Here is a 22648-nt window from a genome sequence, read left to right on the forward strand (position 1 = left end):
GCACAGGCAAATACTTTTGTCAACTGAGAGATGACTGATTTGGTACAAAGAGTTCATTCATATAATTCATTCATGATGCTGTTCATGCACAGTCTACACACACGTGTGAAACATGCGCTGTGAAACTCGCACACTTCAGAGAACACTTGGTTGTATAAATCATACTTTTTTATATTTATTCTAATTCATTACACTTATTTCATTGTGAATTCTGGTGTTTGTATCACCAGTAATACTAATAGTTTTAGGAGTACTGGCAGGTGCTCTTGGATGGATACAGAACTTCTATCATGACTTTATTGGGATATATACAACAACCCATACTGAAGACCTTGCCCTATAACCTTGACAAGAACACTTTCACCTTGACTTAGTGCTCCACTCATCCTTACTACATTAGGTGGGGTGGGGTTGCCTAGTGGTTGAGGCAATCACTTGTCACCGAAGGCCTGGGTTCAATTCCCCACATGAGCACAATGTGCACTGAAGCCCATTTCTTCTGTCCCAGGCGTAATATTTATGTATTATTATTAAATGGGATGAAAAACTAAACTCACTCACTCTATTTCATAAACATGACAGATCATGTTTCCGCCTTCAAGTCAATAAGTTCTGACAGATTACTCTGAGTGAGTGAGTGAGTGAGTGAGTGAGTGAGTGAGTGAGTGAGTGAGTGAGTGAGTTGGATGTTTTGCTGCTTTCATCCATAACCCAACGACATCACTCAAAATGGGCCTCACACACTGTACTGACTGAGGTTATTGAATGTATGCCTTTCTTGTCATGAGCAAATTTATTAATCCTGAAGGCCCAGATAAGCTGCACATCTGGGTAAAATACTCATTGAAAATTTCAAACTACTCATTTAAAAATGATTCTTGCATACCAATAATACATTTAAAATGCTTAAATTTAAATTGGTTTTCCTTATGTATGACATACCATCTTAGTACATACCTGATTAGTAAAATTACTCAGTGACATCTACTTAGGCAAGTAAAATCACTGAAATACACACATACTTGAAGCAGTGGGTAATGAAATTGAAATATCCACTCAACATTCATAATACCCACTCCAAAAAAGTGCAGTAGGTACAATACCCACTCAAGCTAAATCTTAAATATTCTGGAGCTCTGTAATCCCTTGCCTGCCTATCATATGCATTACAACATAATCTGGAGTTACTATCAAAATATATATCATATGATATTGCTATCTTACTGTCAAGACATGTATATCTTCTAATGACATGAGTGACGAGCAAATGCTTTAACCACTAGGCTACATCACCGCCCATCATAAACTAGTAACGAACCAGGGAGATTAACACTTAATCTGAGCCCGATTACATTTTGCTGTTCTTAATGACCTGGGTCTGTTATGATAGAGACTTATCAACAACCTAGTACACTGACACTTTCATAACATTTTCCACAGAAATACATGAAAACAGGATAATCAATTCACGATATTTCCTAATTCATAACCAACATTTGTGTCACTGCTTTCAGATCACTTGATACCGATTCCCAACATCATAACAGAATCAGCTCATTTTTGTGCAGATATCCGAGAAAACAGAATTATTTGAATGATTCTCCTTCAATATGTTACAGCATCTGTGTAAATGATATGGCAAACGCTGATCGTTTACTTGAACTCACAGCAGTCAAAGGAGCAACAGGGATGATCCCAAACGAAAGGGTCACAAGAACCGTTGTTCCGCTCCATACAGCTATCACATGCATGTGAAATCGCACTGGAATTGTTGGAACATCTCGAGGTGGACACAGTGTTTAGTTCTGTCAGTAAAACGATGCAAGTGAAGTCACGCAAGCATTGTCGGAGCATTGCAAGGTGGACACAGCATTTAGCTCTGACAACAAATCGGTGCATTTGAAGACAAGAAGGTATCATCCCTGCACCAAGAACTCAGGAAAAGCGCAGAAGTCTGCTTGCGCGGTGAGGTGTCAGGACCATGATAAACCTCAGTGCCACTGAACCATTTCCGGGATACCAAGATGGAGTTGTAGAAACCAGCAATGTTTGTGTGGCACCAGGATGACAACTATCTAATGTGTTGACTAAATACTGCTGTGGTGCTAGTAATGGGCAGACTTTACCATGTTCATCAAACACTTACTTCAGAAAAGGGGATCAGATACTGCTTTTGATTGAAATTCAAATAAAAATTTGTTTGAATCTTGTGTACTTTGGGAGAGAAACAGAGAGAGAGTCAGTTAAGGATGGAGAAATGGAAGGAAAGTAGGAGGGAGGAATTGCATACTTCTATTAAACTGACAAGGCATCACATCTTTGGTAACATGAAAGAATCAGGTGGTCTTCAGCTTTTCTTCAGTGATATAAATGAGTCTGGAGCAAGCAAACCATTGGTGGTCAGTGCCCTGTTCCTCAAGCTGATCGGAACTTTACAACAGTCATTAAAAAATGTTAGAGTATGGTGGTCATGCTCATCTTTGTACTACAATCATTTTGTGGTATGGGGCCCAGGTGAAACAAGACTTGCCTTTGCCCTCAAGATCATTGCACTTAGCTGCAACATGCATAAATGTGTGTGTGTGAGTCGGTCTCCCAGTCTGTCCCTCAATCAGAACCACATTATTTGCCCTCCTGCCTAGCCATCCCTGAACTGCTAAAGCAAACAGATTTCCACTGGTTCTCAGTTATCTGAATCTCCCATCTCACTAGGCTCCTTTTAAATTTAAAAGGGATTATTTGTTACTACAAAAATTATACATATTCAGAGACTAAAGGTTAGTCTAGTCCTTGTGTCTGCATGTACTAGTCTGGACTTAGTGCAAGCACACTGAGAACCAGTTCAACATAAATATGCCACTGAGACATGGTGTATCAACTCTCAATAAATCAGGCCTAATTTTATCCAATAATGCAGATCACAGGAAAGGCAACAAATAACATCCTTGTAACATGTTTTTATGATGTATGGATTGAACAACCATCAATTCTCCAGACAAACACTGTCTCCACTAGACAAGAGGCGGTGGACGACTATAGTCCTATGAATTTTTGTGGTATAAATTTACTGATTATGAAAAAATGTTACGAAGCTTTTGCATCTTCTAAAACTATTTGAATGAGGATTTAGACACAAGGCCGTTTCAATCACTACTGAAAACACATATCTAAAGTCGTCTCCTAATACAAAGAAAGTAATGCTTCATGAAAAAATACGACTGACAACAGATGATATCTGAGATTCAATGACACCTTTTGCACTCAAACTGTACCCTACACACATGACAAAAGTTTGTTGAACAGTTATACCAAGCAACAATCGACAATCCAAAATAGGGCGGTGCCTTAAATTAGAAGTCAATATTCACAAAAAGAAAGTGAAAATAGCATGCGGAAAGACTCAGCATAGTCTGGCCAACAATGAAACATCTGTGAGCAGAAAGCCACTTATTTGAGAAGTGGTTTGAGTGTTAACCACTTAATCTTGCTCTCACAATGCTCACTATTTCCTAAATCACAGTATGGAAGGACTTCCGCCATTGTCTGCGAGCTGTGTTCGCCCTGTGGTGTTGACAGATCACATGCTTCTCCTTGGTATCATGGATTGCCGCTTTGCTTGCATTGTCACAGGCATGTTATTAGTTGTCACCCGAATGAAATGGAAATACAGGAGAATGGCAGAGAAATGCCATTGCTTGTCAACATGTGGCTATAATCACACTGACTGCTTTGATGTATTGTCTGGTTAAAGTATTGCTTGTAAGCATTGTATGGTTGAAGTATTGCTTCATCTTATCATCTGTTTTAAGTATTTCTTTAAAGTATTGTCTGCTTGAAGTTTTGCTCCAAAGTATTATCTGACATATTTTTTAAAAGTGTAATCTGAATGAAGTATTGCTCTTAAGCATTGTCTTGTTGAACTGTTGTTTTAAAGTATTATCTAGTTGAAGTATTGCTCCAGAGTACTGCCTGGTTGAATTATTGGTCCAAAGTACTGAATGGTTGAAGTATTGCTTCAAAGGGCCATCTGGTTGAGGTCAATAGTGGTTCAAAAAACTATCTGGTTGAAGCATCACTTCCTCCTGGGTTGAGTACTGTCTCAAGGTATCATCTGGATTATTTTATCTTAAATTATTGTCTGTCAATTATATATATTTTTAAATAATATTTGCTCATATTTCTTTGTCCAAGTATCATCTGGTTATAGTATTGATCAAAGTATTGCCAGATGGAAGTACTATCTAAATGCATCGTGTAGTTCAAGTCTTGTCTCATCACACATATATGAACTGCAATAGTTGCACAGCAATACTTCAAAGGCGAGTTCATAAGAAATGTCAAAAATGTATTCCATTATTAAGCAGGTCACATGACCTTCTTTAACACAGATAACAATGTGCCATAATTTTCCTCCAGATTTTATATGATTACATTATCCAGTTTCTTAGGAGGAACATTTCTGACGGGACAAAAATATTCTGCAAAATTAATCAGACACAATCAGCATTGTAACTTCATTCATGTATTGGCACAAATTTGCTGTTACACAAACACAACAGTTAACGGTCTTATCACTAAAATACATAGTATCTGTTTGATATCACACGTTCTTCTTGTCATGTGTCTACTGTGTCTATTGCTTGACACACCATGAAGAGCTGTCACATGACAAAAGGTAATGGGGAACTTAACAACAATTAATCAAACCAATCGTGTGAAATAAATTATGTAACAGTCTTCTTAAGGAAAACTGTTCTCACTTCAATGCTTAGGTCGGAGGAGCTGTTGCAGGACATGTGTGTCATGACTGACACACATGGCCAACATACATGGCCGCCATTATGATCTAACACACACAATCACTGTCAGGATGCGTACATTACCGAGATGAGATATAGAGCAGACACACATTATTTAAACAGAAATTCTGAGAGATATTTACAAAATTAGTTCAGTGATGGACAAAGTAATATTTACCTATGATAATTATTTTGTATTTTGTACAGATGAGGAAGTGATACACATCATTAATGTTTTTGTTTGTTTGTTTGTTTTGTTCATCCTCCTTGCCACCTCTTACAACAAGCATGGGTTGCTGACAATTCTAACGAAGATGTTCGTGGGTTCATCATTTATGGCATTTTCATCAAAATGTCCTCAAACCTAGACTTTAGTCAGCTGGACAAACAGACAAACAAGACAGTGAGTGAGTTAAGTTTTACATCACTTTTAGCAATATTTGAGCGATATCACAGCAGGAGACACCAGAAATGGGCTTCACACATTGTACCCAAGTGGGGAATCAATCCCAGGTCTTAGGTGTGATGAGCAAATGCTTTAACCACTAGACTACCCAACCAACGCAGATATAGAAGAACCTTTGAATCATAACACTGATATGATTTGACTTGGGATTACCAGGGCAGAAAGGAGTCTGTCACAGCAAGATACACCCAATTTAACCACATACAACATCTACTACACACTGTCTGTCTGTTGTGATGGTAAGAACAAGGAAACCAGTGTCTGATAAGCCATCTTAGTCTGCCATATATGTTGTTTAGCAGTACAGACTCTCCACAAAGCTACATCCCAGGATGGAACACAATCAATTCATTGTGCTGCAGTTCTGAATCCATTATTTCCACCATCATGTCATAAAACATTATTTGGTTTGAAAACCTTCAGAATAGATTTCTGAAAAGCATATATAATAACACAGCAATAAACGCCCCTTAACCAACTTCTAGACCACTTCTGATTTACCTTTGACTCCAAACCAAGTGCCCATGGCAGACAAATGGAGAAATTGGTTATTTTGATGTCATTATCTACAATTCAAATGTCTTTGACAGGGGCATTCCATGCATCATTGTAATACAGATCATTCAGACTCATTCTCTTGGTTATCAGGTAAAGGTAAGTCACATTACATAACTCCAGTTACAGGAATGGGGAACTTGAAGTTTCAGTTTGGGTATTTAGACTGACATTTACTGCAAATTGGTTGGCCTAGATAAATTGCTATGTACTTTAATAAACATTCAGTGAAATAATACAAGTAGTTCTAGTAAAAGTGGAATGATAAAGTTGTAATACTAAATAACTGATTTCATCCCTTCAGATTATGAGGAGAGTGAGTGAGTGAGTGAGTGAATGAGCGAGTGTTTTAAACTTTAAAAAATATTCTGACAATATTACAGCTGAGGAAACCAGATATGAACTTCATACATTGTACCCATCTGGGAATCTAACCCATGCGGTTGGCATGACAACCAAACCACTAGGTACACCACTGCCCTCTCCAGTAAGAAATTCACCGGTGCATGCCTGTATACAGTTATAATCAATCTGAAACTTTCTACACTGATTTCCTCCACATTGTACTTGCTGTGAGCTCACAGTCACACACATACAACCAAATATTCAAAAACCATCATCGCTAGCGCCAGTCCACTAGGTAGATATCAAAAACAATCTTGCGCCACATCAATCACAACTCACGCAGGTGGTACACTCTCCATGGCCAGGGTGTGTATTCCTCGTGTCCAATCTATGGGAGGGGACCGTATCACACACTGATTGTAGCACCCATCAATAAGCTTAGCTGGGTGTTGTTGTATTTCCATAAACCTCTAGTACAGAATTAGTATTACCCAATCAATGGCAAGCTTTCTCTACGTGCTCCTAAACCTAATCCAGACACAAAGTAATACAAGTCATAACTTGATGTGACTGTTCTTGCTAATAACCACGTAACAACATTATGTCTAGCATAACATCTGGTCTTCCATTATACAAAAATAATTATCTTCGTATTATCATAATATATTTTGGTATTCCATAATATAAACCTATTACATCTTGGCAATCAGAATATTTTGGTCCTCTGTGACATAAACTTGTTATATCCTGAAAATCATATTTTAATATACTATTTTGCTCCTCCATGACATAACTTAATAATATTTCTTGCAAATCATGTGAAATTGATACCATATGTTTTTATCCTCTATGTCACATCTTGGACCATATATTTTGATACCATACTTTTCGCTCTATAACAAAAAAAATATGAACACTCTTGTACTGATATCATATCTTGGATATCTGAAATGTTTATGATATCAAAGTATTATCAAATATCCTGGTTCTGTACTTTAGATAACACATAATGTCCGATGTGGGGGTGTATGATACCATATCATAGCCTACTGTTGATATAGACATCTTTTATCATGGTTCTGTATGATATACATGCTTCACATCTCACTAATGTTAAACAGCAATATGAAGATAAACAATGTATGATAGTGAATAACACTGATGATATACATAATGATTACATATGTTTAGATCATATCTGAAAGTTACCTTGTGAATTTAGTGCATGAAAACCAAAAACACATAAATGTTGTCAATAACACGTCAATTTCATACCTTTGAAGCATCATCAAGTAACTCCCTGTCACCTGTCACTCCAGCTGTCACTCCAGCTGTCATTGAAATGAAACCTATGGTCTGAGATATATGACTGTTATATCACGGCTCATGTTATATCGCAGCTCATGTTACTGTCCTTTACTGCACTGTCTTTGTGTGAGCAACAGTATCAGGATGCTAATATCCATACAAACAGGGCTGATATGTGTGTTAACATGGTGATATGCATGTCATGTATGTGTCACGGTGATATATGTGTCACGTTACACCCTTAGCATTCTTAAATTAAATCTTTACACAGGATCTAGATATCATTCATGATGAATATTCTCTACAACCATACTACTCCAAAGTTCATCTAAAAATATGAGTATGGTTTACTCTGCTTTTAATTCCTGCAATATCATGACAGGGGACACCAGATATGGGCTTCTCACACTGTATCCATGTGGGGAATCAAACCTGGATGATAAGCGAACACCTTTACCACTAGGCTACATCAATGCTCATGTGATAATATATGAAAGAATTATGGGATAACTATAGAAGTGTGATAGAATGTAGTGATCCCTAACTTTTTTGAGCAGTATATATTAAAATGCCTCTCTGAGTATGAGCTGTTTTACAGTGCGAGATATGAAATTACAAAAAAGCTCACCATAATACATCTATTACACTTTACTTTCCTTATACTAATGCAATAAATAAAGCAAGTCTAAATTTCCTCAAGTTCTGAATCTCTGGTATCCCTGGGGCTCATTTTCATTAAAAAAATGAGTTTGTTTGTTACTGTCAAAATGTTATATACTCACAGACTAAGCATGAATGTACCTTATATGACATGAAGCAACCAAGACTGTCGCACATACACTTGGAATATGATGACAAGTCAAACCAGTCCCCAAACCTGACCACCTGATCCCCTTGCTTCCCTATGACAAACGTCAGTTGCTGAAGACCGATCATAGCCGGATCTTCATTGGTACATAAAACCATACACTCAGTTCTATCATAAATACCCACTGAGCAGAATGAACGGTATGTTTTCATGAGTTGTCAGCATCAGTTCATGTTGGTGAAAGTCAATTCCAACAGAATTATGTCTAAATCTGAGAAGCTGAAGGAAGTGGATCCCGCTGTCCTTCAGGTAAATCAGGGATACCATTAAGGTCTCTATAACAGCGTCAAACTGTTTCCATGGTAACATATGTCGATGATTGACATCAACATCACTTTCTCATCTGTATGACATAACACACTAATACAGCAAGCTAGAAGAGTGAGCAGGACTTTAATGCTCACTGTTGAACTGGAGAGCCGCATAATGACATCCATGAATAAAACTTGCCATAATTATTCAACACATCACAAATATTCCAGCAAAACCAAGCTGGGAATGTCAAGCCTGGCCTTCATAGGAACGGAACCCTTGTATGATAAGCAAACCCTTCAACCATTATGACACCCTACCATCCAAAGCACCCATAAATAGAAACATGTTATCAGCACTAAACAAGTTAATGAAATAATAAATTGAGCAAAGTCAGCAAAAGTTCAAGTCAGTTATCTTCTTGTGACATGCACGAAAGACTATAATGTTACTTTCATATCTGTGTGACATTTTAATATACTTAGCTTTGAGGCACCTATAAAAATTAAATATAATTCAATATTACATATATTATATCTCTGTTCTGATAAAAGTGAAAAATGTATGACGTATTGCGACATACCTCTTAGTCGTCTGAAAAGTGAGAACTCCGAGTGTGAACATGTTGAAACGTCCATCTGATTCTGAACTGTTTCCAAATCTGCTGTGTTAAATTCTCAAAGTGTTTAGTATCATCAATACAGAGCCAACGCTTTGAAACAACCAATCATAGCCCAGCAACGGCACCATCTTGAACTCGGCTAACAGAAGACTACGAGGGCTGTTGAACGTGGTCTTGTGTTGTTTATATGGCCTTCGCACAAGCCCCATGGGTTTGTAGGGAGAGAGTCTGGGTGTTGAAAAAGCATCAATCATGTTTGAATGGTCAACAACAACTGGCCAAGGTTAATAAAAGTCTGACCACGTTGAGGTAATCTGATTGGCATTATGCAACGTTTGTTATGAGAGACTGACTGGCCAGCTCCACATCCTACAGGACAGTAGCAGCTGATCATGGGATCGGCACTATGTAACAATGCCGCAGAGGGAGGTGATGTATTCTCTGACCAAATACCTCATACACACAATGATTTGATTTCTCGTATTCACTTGATACATAGTTACTGTGTACTGGTTTCACTGTTACTAATTAATTAGGACGCTTAAAGTACCAAAGGCACTAAATAATCGAGTTATTGTATAACTGGTGTGTATTCTGGAATTCTGGTGCGTACTTCATAGATAATTATTGCATTCTGGTAAGAAATTTACGAATTAATCAGAAAAGTGCAAGCAATAAATATAAAAGAAAAACTCCAGAATTATAGTTTTATAACAAGTTCCTTATGCCTTACTATGTTGACATATCATAGTGGCTCTTTAAGAGTCTTCAGCAGGATCTGTATGTTTGTATGGCTCCCAAAGAGTTGAGTCAAACTGTAACTGAATCAAAGTCAGGTACTGCAGAGTGAGTGACATATAATGCTGCGTTTAGGAATGTTTGACCAACATTACACCTGGGGTCATTACGAAATGAGTTTCACCATTTTTACCCATTTTGGAAACCGAAGTCGGAATTTTGTGAGTGAGCATAGTTTTACATTGTACTCCACAATATCCCAGCTCTATGGCAGTGGAACTCGGACCTTTGGCATGACAAGCAAACACTTTAACCACTAGGCTCATGTACAAGATCAGTGCTGTTATACCTGTGAAAATTCAGGTTAAAATTGATCTTCAATAACCCATGCTTGCAAGAGGCACCTAATCGGATCGGGTGGTCAGGATTGCTGCATATATTGATGCTCATTTTGTTGATCATTGGATTGTCTGGTCCATACTCGATTATTTACCACATGCTTGAAACTGTATGGGCAGACTATCCACTGTACAATGAAGCAGCTATTTGACACAGGGATCCTAAAGTCACCAAAAGCGACACACAACGCGTTCTGTCTCTGTTCTCCCTTACATCTGTGTATCTAATCATACCACCATACACACGACATGAATCACGTGTTGACCTTGAATATGACATGTATGACTGATGTCTGAAGCTGTTACGTGACACAACATTTGGCGATCTAGGGAATTCTTTCTTACGCTCATTGTAACAATGGCAGGCCCTGAACAAATTGAAACATGAAAACTATTCACAGTTCTTTAAAAACTTGAAGGATACAAATCTGAAATGGCATTCAGCATGATTTAATGAACAGGTCAGGAGCATGGAGATTCACCTTGAATGCTGACAGCCATTATTTCTGATGTTTACAAAGGCAAATGAAATATCATCAGAATTATGTCAACTAGAAAGAGTTTCATAGATTGAAGTATTTAATTTTTTAACACTTTTTGTTATGACTGCATTCTAAACAGACATTCTTAATAAGAAATTCAGCAGCAAATATCTTACCGACAACCATAACTTTCTGTTCTTTAAACAGTTTGTGTTAATAGGCACATGGAACTCATTCTAGGAGTACATATTTTCCCTTTGAGAATGATGACTCTCAAACTGGCTTAGGTTAAAAACTGAACAGAATGTCTATTTATCTATACTACATTTGATTGAATGTATCTTTCCATAATTTGAACATCACTTGGCTTTCAATATTTTGTTGCATGTTTTATGAAATAAACTAGTGAACAATTCTGAAATGTATTCATTGTTCCTTAAACAAAAATGGAAAAAAAAGAATCCAAATCATAAAATGTATCACGCCTTATAAAACTAAGTGAACAATTATGGTCCTACAACACTACTGAAAACTGATATCAAAATCACACAAACCAAATGTTCTCCTATACATGCCAATTACAGAACCAGTAGAGGTGTATTTCTTAGTAATGGAAAAACTGTTGTCAGATCGTCGCCAACAAATGAGTCTTGACCAAACAGACCCCAGTAGTTCATGTCATAAGCATCATGAACACAGCTGGAAAATACAGAGTGAAAACAATGACGGTACATCAACTGATGGAGAACAACGTATTTATCTGAGTGAACATCTCAAAATTCATTTTTACCTGTCTGAATCATGTGTATTGGATCATACACTTCAGCCATCCTGTATGAATCAAATGATTTGAATCTTTCATCTTGGCTGTTTTTTCCCCACAGGTATTGTCTTAAGACTTAAGTCTTATTCACAGGGACAACATTTGAACATTTTGTCAAAATTCATTTATTGGAATGCGAGGCAAATCTTTTTGCTGCCACCACTAGATGAGCTCCAGATTTTCTATATATGCAGAAAATCTGGAGCTCTGATTTCTTCAGAGGTGGTGGTCCACCCTATAGGATACAGCATTTACTTGAGGTTCAATTCGTCACATGTACACTACATCAAGCCCATATATAGTGCCCTCCAGCATGATATTGCTGTAATATTGCTAAAAATGACATAAAACTGTACCAACTCACTCTGTGATAACAGCAAACATTGATTCACAAAAGGAATTAAACATTAACCTAGAACTGCATAAGATTTGTAAATTGGTTCAATGAAAGTCAGAAACAACATCACTGCAAGGACAGTTGCCCTTTCAGTATGTGTCCAAGATCAAGCCGTGTACTGGGACTCTTGCCTAACAAACTTTGTAACACTTCTCAAAGGGTGAATCAAATGTGAGACTCTTGTACAGATGCCATGCTAATCTCCCAATGCTTAGCAAAGGAAAACAGAGTTGTTAGGGAAATATTCTTCTCTGTCGTCGTCCTACATACAAACATGAAGGCAGCATGGGAAGACATACAACCTCTTCTTAACTAGTCTGTTGTACAGACCCTGAAGTATATATATCCAAGAAAGCCCACGCAAGTCTAGAAAATGTGGCAAGTCTAGATTTCCATAGCTTCAGGAATGAAGAAAGTCTCAGGGCTCAATTTCATTATATATATTTTTTTCACTATGAACGTTTTTTCAGTAAAATATGTTCATTTCAGAGACTAGCTGTTAGTATACTTCTTAACTTACTTCATATCAAATCAATCTACAGGAACCTGACTCTCCAAGTTAAAAACCTTTGGTGTACTGATGTACCCTTCAATGGACACTGATATATTCCATCAGAGAAACAAAGAGGTCACAAAAATAGGAAAAAAAGAAAGGGTCACAAATTGGGATATCAAGAAGTGCTCACACAAGGGGTAGGACTTTATGATTTTGGAGAACAATCCAACTCCTTCATCAGGGTTAGTGGGACAGGCTAAGCAAGCACCTGGGTTCGATTCCCCACAAGGGTACAATGTGTAAAGCCAATTTCTGGTGTCCCTCACCATGACATTGCTTGCATATTGCTAAAAGTGGTGTAAAAGTCTCTCACTTACTCCTTCTGGTGAATGAAAGCTTGGAAGTAGATAGCTATAAGTGAAAACAGCAAAAATGATAAGATAAGAAAGGTGGACACAGGGGACGAACGTATATATGCTGATACATTTAAAATGTATTTTTTATGAAGCAAAAAACAAAACATGGTGAACAATGCTGCTTATAGTCACAATGAAAGCAAGTCGTTAATTTGCCCAGATTATCAATGGCAATAGATAAATGGAAGTAATACCCGTGTGATTAATAAAAAACATTCAACATACCCTGTTAGAAAATCAGAGGTAAATAACATGATAATATACCTCTGAATGACTTTAATTAACCAAGCCATGGTAGAAAGATTTATTTGCAAATCTATGTAAAATTTTTACACTCAGATCCTATAAGTCATACCACACCATGAGTCATTGTTAACAGCTGTTGGAACTCTATTCTCTCAATAAACATTACACTGTTCGGCAATGAATGTGGATGTAATTTTTAATAAAGTCATGAATCACCAGGTAACAACTGTGAATCAGTTAAACTGAGACCTACCCTGTCTCTGAGAATTCTCATTTAAAAAATTAGCTTTATTTCTGGGAATAGAGGTAATAAAAAAACAACCACATACACAGTGGACACATATTTGCCATGATAACGAGCTCCAATAAGCAAATGAAGAACAGAGTGAAAACAAACACCACATAACAAACCAGCATGCATTTCTAATCTGGAAACAAAACTTTGTTTAAATTCTATCAATCAACATCTCAATGGCACATTCTGTTAGTATGTCACATGTGAACAGTAGTAAAACTAACACCCAATTAATACTGATTCCACCTACTGAAGCACAGCTGGACACTTCACTAGACAAACTATCAACATTTTGAGGGGAGGTTGAGGGGAAGAGGGAACCATCAGGTGGCATGTTGGTGTACCTCCCCGGAAGCTGTATTTAATCAGTGGGGGGATCCCTGTGACACCTTTAACCCTCTTAGGCTTAACATGCAGCAGATAAACACTCATCTCCTCTAAGATTACTTTTTAAGTAACAATGATGTGTTTGATCAACAGTGAGCAAACAAACATTTTTTCTCTCTTGTTTCACAATCATAAAAATCCCTTTCTTAGGTAACTTAAACATGTTAAAAAGTTCAATTTGACAATCATACGATGATCATCAAAAACATAAATGATGGTAATTGGCCCATTGTTAACACATCTTATGATCATTGTACAGGTTAAAGGCAATGGTGTTGTGCATTATATGATATCAATCAATCTACTAAACTGCCAACATCTTGTTTAAAATATCAGTGGCAGAACTGAAATTTCATTTTTGTACATGACCACCACTGTAGTGAGTTTAGCACTGTGGTGAACAGTATATATCCAAGTTACATCATGGCATGTCAGTTAAATGTGGGAGCATGAATGAATGAGTATGGTTCTTGATTGCTTCTGGCAATATTCCAGTAATGTCAACGACATTGTCATTGGGACACCAGAAAAGGGCTTCACACAATGTACCCCTGTGGGAAATCTTCTGAGTGAAGAGCGAACGCTTTAACCACTAGGCTACCCCACTGCTTCTCTCAATGTGGGAAGAAAACCTGAAATCATGCAGGCTTCACACAGTTTACTCCTGAAGAGGAACTTTCTACACAAGGGTATAACAGCATTGACAAATTAACAACACTGTCTCTCCTTATATATACAAAGAGGAAATACTTGACTTGGTGCATATTAAGTGTGGTTTGCCTACAGTCGTTCATGTCTCAGGAGGTGCATGTATCATCACTTTATCATCCATAAATCCATTATATTTGCAAAAAGTCAGAATTTCCAAAACCAAATATAACACACATGAAATAATAATTTTGTGGCTTTGATGACCCCAAACAGTAACTTTAGTAACTGATGAAAATATTACAGAACTAAATGTCTCAGACAATTCAAAGGAAACCAACCCTAGACCTGTACTGCAGCATAAAACAAATCCATATTTTGGAAAAATCTCCCCAATTTACAAACACCTTTGCCTGAACAACACCTCACCCTCTGTTCATGATCCATGAAGACCGTCAAGAGGATATACAGACTTTCCTGTTTTCCAAGCCAAGAGTTAACTAAACCTCTACATCAAGGTCAGAGAATGCCAATATGTTCCGTGACATTCAAACCAACTGCATATTGATCCATAATTAAAACGCCACCAGAGTCACGAATGTATACCCAAATTGGTGGGCTTAAAGTTTTTACCTGCTAATCAAAACATTTACCTGTAAGGATCTGACATAATTCATTCAGGAAGTTATATGTAACAACAAAATATCTTGGTTGATCAAGGCGGTAATTATATTTGCTCGTGATATTTTGCTTGCCCCTTGTGTTTAATTCTGTTAATTGTCAACCTTTTACAACGTGGAAAAGAATGTCAAGTAACTGACACAACAATGTAACCTTGAAAATGTCGTGTTTTGATCGATTTAGTTAAATACTTTACACAATTTGTTTTCACACAATTCTACACCTTTTTCATGAGTTTAAAGTAGTCGATATCCCATAATATGCAGTATTGCAAAACATTATTAAAACATTCAACATTTAAGAAAGAACACATGTTGAAGGCATCATGTAAAACCTTTATACCATGTGTTAATCTTATACCATGAATGTATGGTAGGATACAACATGTCACAACATAGCATTACGCATCTGGAGCTGTGAAATATGGGTTGGGTATATCCATTAACTTTGTGTAAGCGAATGTTCTCAAGACTCATATGAAAATGACACTCTGTACTCAGCCTTTCGAAAACATTTGTAACTGATCATGTCAGGACCAGACAATCCAGTGATTGACACGGTGAGCAGTGATAGGGGTTTGGGGATGCATATCAACTATGCACTGTTACACAAGTTATCTTAGCGCTAAGTCCCACACTTTAATACATGCCTAAGTTAGTCCAAACACTAAGATTGCCCTGAGGAACATAGCCTAGTTTGTTAATTCGGTCATCTCGTATGACCAGCATAGTGTGTTGGAAATGTGTTCAAACGGAGGAACAGAATCATTGCAGTTCACAATATTATTGGGCGATAGGGTGTCCTAGTGGATAATGGCTTCTTGTTATGCTAAAGGTCTGGGTTTGATTCCCCACATGGGTACCATGAGTGAAGTCTATTTCTGGTATCCACTGCTGTGATAAGATGGAATATCGCTGAGCGCAATAGAAAACCATATCTATCAGTGAAGGAGAAACAACATCATAACAACATCAACATATGATGTTAGTGATGAAGCTAACACAGTAACAGTGATTACATTGCAACAGTCTTTCTAAGTGAACAGACTGGACAAATGTGTTCCAGTAAAGCAACAGTCTGGTTTTTATTGAGCCAATACAGGAGCGATTGTCAACAAAGCATCTTGGATAAATCTCGTATTTGGACAGTTAAGGTGAGACACGTGTCGCATGAGGGTGTTGACACAGGAAGGCTGGACAACTCACTACACCAAGATAGATGCAAGTAAGTGGATGGGTGGGTAAGTGGGGTGTGGTGCACTGCGGTGAATGAGTATGGTTTTATGCTGCTGTTAGCGATGGTCCTGCTATGTCACAGCAGGGGACACCAGAACTGAGCTTCACACATTGTGCCCATGTGGGGAATCGAACCCGTGCCGTAGGCGATATGAGAAAACGCTTCAACCATTAGGCTGAGATGAGGGAGGGGGTGGGGTGGCTGGGAGGTTAGGACAGCCAAACGAGGGAGGAAGTCACAAAACATACACCAGAAATGGACTTAACACTTTGTGGTATTGTACCCATGTAGGGAATTGAACCCAGACACTTGGTGGTACGAGCAAACACATTAACCACTAGCCTATCTATAAATCTGAAAATAACTAAGGAATATATGTATCAATAATTACATTACTCTGAGAATCTATAAAATTGTATCAAGAAATAGGGAAATTTCTCTGGGGTACGTTTGACATACTAGTATATCCTTGTCATATCAAATCTGTGACTATCTTATCAGTATAGTTGTTAATAGTTGCTGTCAAACGCCCCACTGAGCAATATAAGAGAGGTTATTGATATACATAACGACTTGACGACACATAATTATCACCCAATTGGAGACTTGTATGAGAAATAAGGTGCGATTCTCATACATATGCTTCATTCTCTTCCTAGCTTGAAATAGCTGAATTGCACTCTGGCATGGCTTTCACTCTGGCCTCATTACAATACATGCAATTGTCACTGACTTTTGTTTCTATTGCATTTATAATTACATACACCAAACTGGTTTACTAATAATTACTTTTAACTATCTCACCTGTCAATACAGACATACTGATACATCAGTATATATACATTACTTCTTAACATCAAATGTTCCTGAAAACTTTATCCATACTCTGGCAGTCTTGAACACAAAACAATATGGTCTATTCAACCATTGAATTAGGTTTCAGTATCACAGTAGAGTTACAATAATTTCCATTCATAAGAAATACAATACAAAGTTGGAGAGATGTCAGATTTTTTCATGCAGAAATGTTGAAACTGCTGATCATGTGTTCTTGATTAAATAGTATTGCTCTGTGATCCATAATCCACACATACTGTACAGCGAAAGAAAAAGTTTTCAAAAATGAAATTTCATAAAAATAAGTCTTCATGTTCATGTCTTCTATTCAAAAACTTTACAAAAACATTTGTAGGATTTTTTCACTGTTCAGTACATGCAGATTATGGACCACTGAACAATATTATTTAATCATGAGCTCACAGACGGACTCTGGTAAATCCTGACACAATGCATCCTCCCTGCCTGTCAATAAAATAACACCAACAAGCCTGCCATCACCTGCTCGTCTGACTCCCTGACCCTAGCACTGAGTATATTAGAAACACATCAGTTTAAGATATGTTCACAAGTCTCGGTTGCTTCCTTTACTGAAGCATTGTTGTGGGTGTTATTTAATATTTTGGGTACTTCTAAATAAGATGCCCTTATTTCTGGGGCTACTTGTTAGCTGAATCAAATGCTTATACATCCACTTAAAAATCAGTTGGTCTTTCTACAATAATTTTCGATAATTCTTAACAAACAGTTAAAAGGTAAGAATTTATGGATGTCAACTTCTTTATTGTGAGGAATACAAAGTGTGTATCTCATCTAAATGTTGTTCAATGCTTTTTAAGATCAATCTGTTATCACATGGTTATCAGAACTGTGATGATATATTGAGTCCATAACTATGATCCTATATCTGACGATAAAAATATTGATATTGTTTATCATATATCGATATTTATCACTGACCTTAACATTACCAAACTATATAATGGATTTAAGCTTCTGTATTCTTTTCCACACAACGTTTCGGAATCATTGCCTCATTCATCAGGTAAAGTGACAGTTGACACTATGTTGATCTTACTATTGTCAATTTCCACTAGAAATTGATGGTTATATCAAAACTTACAGTTACATATCATTAAAATATACTTTTCTCAAACAAATTAACTAAAGATAGCATATCATGATATCTATCAAAATGAATTGTATTGTTTCCAGACATCATGATACATTTTGAATCATCTGAATCGTCATAGCTGGTTATAATCACAGAAGCGCTTCACTCCACAACTCAACTTCAAAGAGGGCATATGTACAATAATCTAAGTAACATGGTCACATCTCATTGTGATAACTGCTTATTAGCAGCCCCCACAGGTATCACTGTGCTGGAGGCAGCCAGGGAATATCTGTACATATACATGGGTCATTCAACATGCTAATTATCCAGAGGACAATGGGAAGGTGATACAACCTCATTAACACCCAACAGAACAGTGATATTTAGTGTTAGAAACATGCAGTAACATTGTGCAACAAAAATGGTCATTGGTGGTGTACCATTGAACTCATAAGTAGCACATCTGGTAACAATGACTACAGTTAATATTTGTGTTACACATATTGTGTAACCATTAACTAGATAGTAACACCTACTGCCTTAATTTGCAGTCTCGTAATGTACATGATTGTTTAGAGGATCAATGAATAAGCATTCTGATGTGTATGTTAATTTGAAAACGCAATGCAATTTATAATGGGTTATATCTGATTCATTATATCATTACTGAAGCTTCCCAAGCCATATAAAACACATATTTCAGTTAACAATATTTCTCCTGTATTATTGCCTTAAATACTGAACTTGTGATGAAACACAGTGTGATCATTTATAGAAATGTTAGCAACAGCTAGGTACCATTTGCAAGATACTGAATGAGACAATTTATTAACAAGATTGTACAATAGAATCTATGACCAGCATGGTAAGATAAAGAGATAATCACATGTGTGTTTATTTCCAATACAGGACATTTCTCATTTCAAAGCAAGCTGTTCTCAACAGAGTCAGGTAGAAATATGGCTCAGTTAGTCTGGAAAAAATACATAACTATGCAGTGATTTCAATAGAGGGTGAGTAGGTAGTATTATTTCAAATTTTTAGCTTTGTCCCAAAACCCTACAAAATAAAAGAAAACTGAATGCAATGTGACCTTCTGTATTTCAGTTTAAGATTATGTCTCTGGCAATCCCTTGTCTGCTGTTAGGTGACAAAAAGGAATGTTTCTATACCATCCGGGATCTGCCTCACCAGGACTTTAAGAATGGGCATCAAGGAAATTTTCATAACATATGATGACAGAATATGTGGATTACACGTGGCGATAATAATTAGTGACACAGAGGGAATGGAGAACATAGTTAACATGGGTAAGAATAAAAACGTCTGAGTCAGACTTCAATAGAATGATTACATCAAAGACAAACCACAAACATCAGGAAGTGTGTGACAATTAACCACGAACAAGATTTAAGTATTTAAATGAAGATGTGTCATTCAGGTGTAAAGAATTATTCATGAACGACGTAATACCTGGAAGTACGGCGCAAAAATATGAAAAATAGTTTGAAAGGAAATATCGAGGTCGACACATTCACATCTACTTGAACCTCTACTTCTAGCCCGATCTGTTGATTTGACGTTTTTCGTGAACTGTCAAATTTTGTTTTGCAGATTGACAGTCTTCCCTGAACACAAGTTTAATCACTGTCATTTAGTATCGAGTGTTAATATCCCACCTGTGCGACAAGGTGTTAGATGAGTCATATCGTATTTGCGGCTAGCTCCGTCAGTTTGTTTATCAAACTCACCTAAAACAAGCAGGGTGCCAGTCCCAATCTAGAGCTTGGACGTACGGCTCGTCTCGTATTGCTAGTCCGCAGCCACGGCACTTCTGCTCCTTCGCTGAAACAAACAAAACATCTCTGAGGTATTTTACACCGAATCAATTTAAAACACGAGAAATTTCACCTGTTTGAACAACTTACTTGAGAAGTCTAAGTCGGCCATATCGCCACCATAATTCACCATTAGTCACTTTCCTGCCTTTCTCATTAGAGAGTGATCAAGAGTTATGTCCCTTATGCGCAGGTTTCGGTTATAACGTCCACTATATCATGCCTGACATGCTATAGGCAAATGTCAATAACTACATTGATTTTTTTGTTCTAGAGAGATGGCAATAAACTATTCGTGCGGACTAGGGAAATAAATCATGATCGCATGGTTCTGTCAGTTGGAGTGCGACTGATAGGGAACATTGTTTTGTGCTGTTATATTCGTTTACTATACACTGTTGGACTATACTCACATTTTGAACACGGGCGGTAAAGGGATATCAAACTCGCTATAAGATCGCGTTAACAGATTAAAGATAACACAAATTATATTCCTCAAGATAAAATCAACTAATATTACAAATTAAATTCAGGTGAATGATTTTACATTAAAATTTCAAATATTTACTGAGACAAAATCCAGTTCTAACTACATTTTCCTCTTGCCAATATTTTCTAAATTGAAATATGAATTTAATCTAAATGCTTCTTGCCCGGCATACATACACTGGGTCAAAGACGTGTCAGATGCATTGTTGTTCCTTTGTCTCAGGCAACAATGTCCACAGCAACTATTTCACACATCTAAAGACAGCATTTCTGTAGAAAGAAATCACTTTACCCGGGAACTCGGTGCATAAAGGATGAAGATGGATTCCACTCCTTTACATCATTCCCTGAAAAATTCGATAAGAAATTTCGATTTTGACAGGTTACCCAGTGAAAGAATGCAGTACGTGTTTATCTACACAAATCGATCGTTGAGTGTTGAAATATGGATTACCAAAGTATCTTTGATGTGTCAAGCGCACGATTGTCAAAATTACCATATTACTTAAGGAAGAAAAAAGTCCCTTTGATACACATTTTGCGATTTTTCCTATATTTTCAATAGGTTCAGTTTCCTTTTTTTCGTTCGAATATAGATATCTCACATCGTGTGGAATATTTTCAGAAACTTACTTAACACGTTCAATATTACCACGAAACAAATACGCTGTTACCATCACAACAACTGACATATCGTATATTTATTTTAAAAAAAGCTACGAATTTTTTTCTTCTGTTGTGTCCAAATTAAACTGAAGGCTAATAAGTTAAATTTTAACACAAAACGCAATTAATCGTGATGAACATTTGCACAAAAACATTCAAGAAAAACGTTTTAAGCGTGAAGACTGCAATCAAATGTTCTGTTTATTGTATTTTTAGAATAAAAACAAAAATAAAAAACCCCAAAACACTTTATATCAGTGATTCAGCATAACATCACTTTCAAAACAACGCACTTTTGCACGTAAACAAAGCTACAGACAGAACAACATATGCATATTTTCCTTACTGACATTGTCATTAAAATTTCTTATCCTTTCTAAATTTGCTGATATGTACTACAGAATCAATGTCTTCATAACCTGTTCAAAGCATCTTGTATTTCAATATTTGATCAGATTTGTGCAAGCTCGTCACATGACAACACCCATTCAACACTCATGGCAACACCTGCTGTATTTGCTGAAACCGACAAGAATGCTAACGACCTTTCGTTTGTTGGCCTTTAAAAAGTCGTTGTTGCGTTACTAATTATTCGGTTATTTAATTTAAGAACGTAGAAAAACGAAAACTTTACACAAATACAACGTTTAGAAAATAATTACGTAGTCGATCGTCTTGCCAAACAATGAGTTGATAGTACTATTATGTGCGCTTCATTTACTTTGTGGCAAACCACTGACTCAAGACAAACAAAACCTTTACATAGACCAGTGCGTACGTGCTTGTGTGTGTGCGTGTCCATGTGGGGAATTGAACACTTTATCCACCAGGCTACCCGACCTCGTTAATCGTTTCTTACAACACGCATATCTGCTTGTAATGGACAAGCATAGATTGCTGAAGGCCTATGCCACCGCGGACCTTCACGGGTCTGACGTAGTGGAACTCTCTGTGCACGAAACATAGACAGCTGATATAGTGGGGTTTTACTCTGTGCATGTAATATAGATGGTTGATATAGTGGGACTCTCTGTGCATGTAATATAGATGGTTGGTATAATGGGACTGTCTGTGCATGTAATATAGGTGGTTGATATAGTGGAACTCTCTGTGCATGTAATATAGATGGTTGATATAGTGGGACTGTCTGTGCATGTAATATAGATGGTTGATATAGTGGGGCTCTCTGTGCATGTAATATAGATGGTTTATATAGTGGGGCTCTCTGTGCATGTAATATAGA

The 22648-nt window shown here is 37.0% G+C and overlaps 1 protein-coding gene across 1 annotated transcript in view; it reads right to left on the bottom strand.

Annotated features, from left to right (window-relative positions):
• Window positions 1-20439, bottom strand: part of LOC137256102 (LIM domain kinase 1-like) — a 59617-nt gene extending 39178 nt beyond the window's left edge. The window contains exons 1-2 of the mRNA XM_067793803.1: window positions 20341-20439; window positions 20164-20257 (exon numbers count right to left, since the gene is read on the bottom strand). Of these exons, the coding sequence (XP_067649904.1) occupies window positions 20164-20257; window positions 20341-20383 (137 nt within the window). The 5' untranslated portion in view covers window positions 20384-20439. The remainder of the gene's footprint in view (window positions 1-20163; window positions 20258-20340) is intronic.
• Window positions 20440-22648: the final 2209 nt, after the last annotated feature.

Source organism: Haliotis asinina, chromosome 1 (assembly GCF_037392515.1).
Source record: "Haliotis asinina isolate JCU_RB_2024 chromosome 1, JCU_Hal_asi_v2, whole genome shotgun sequence".
NCBI classification, from domain to species: Eukaryota; Metazoa; Mollusca; class Gastropoda; order Lepetellida; family Haliotidae; genus Haliotis; species Haliotis asinina.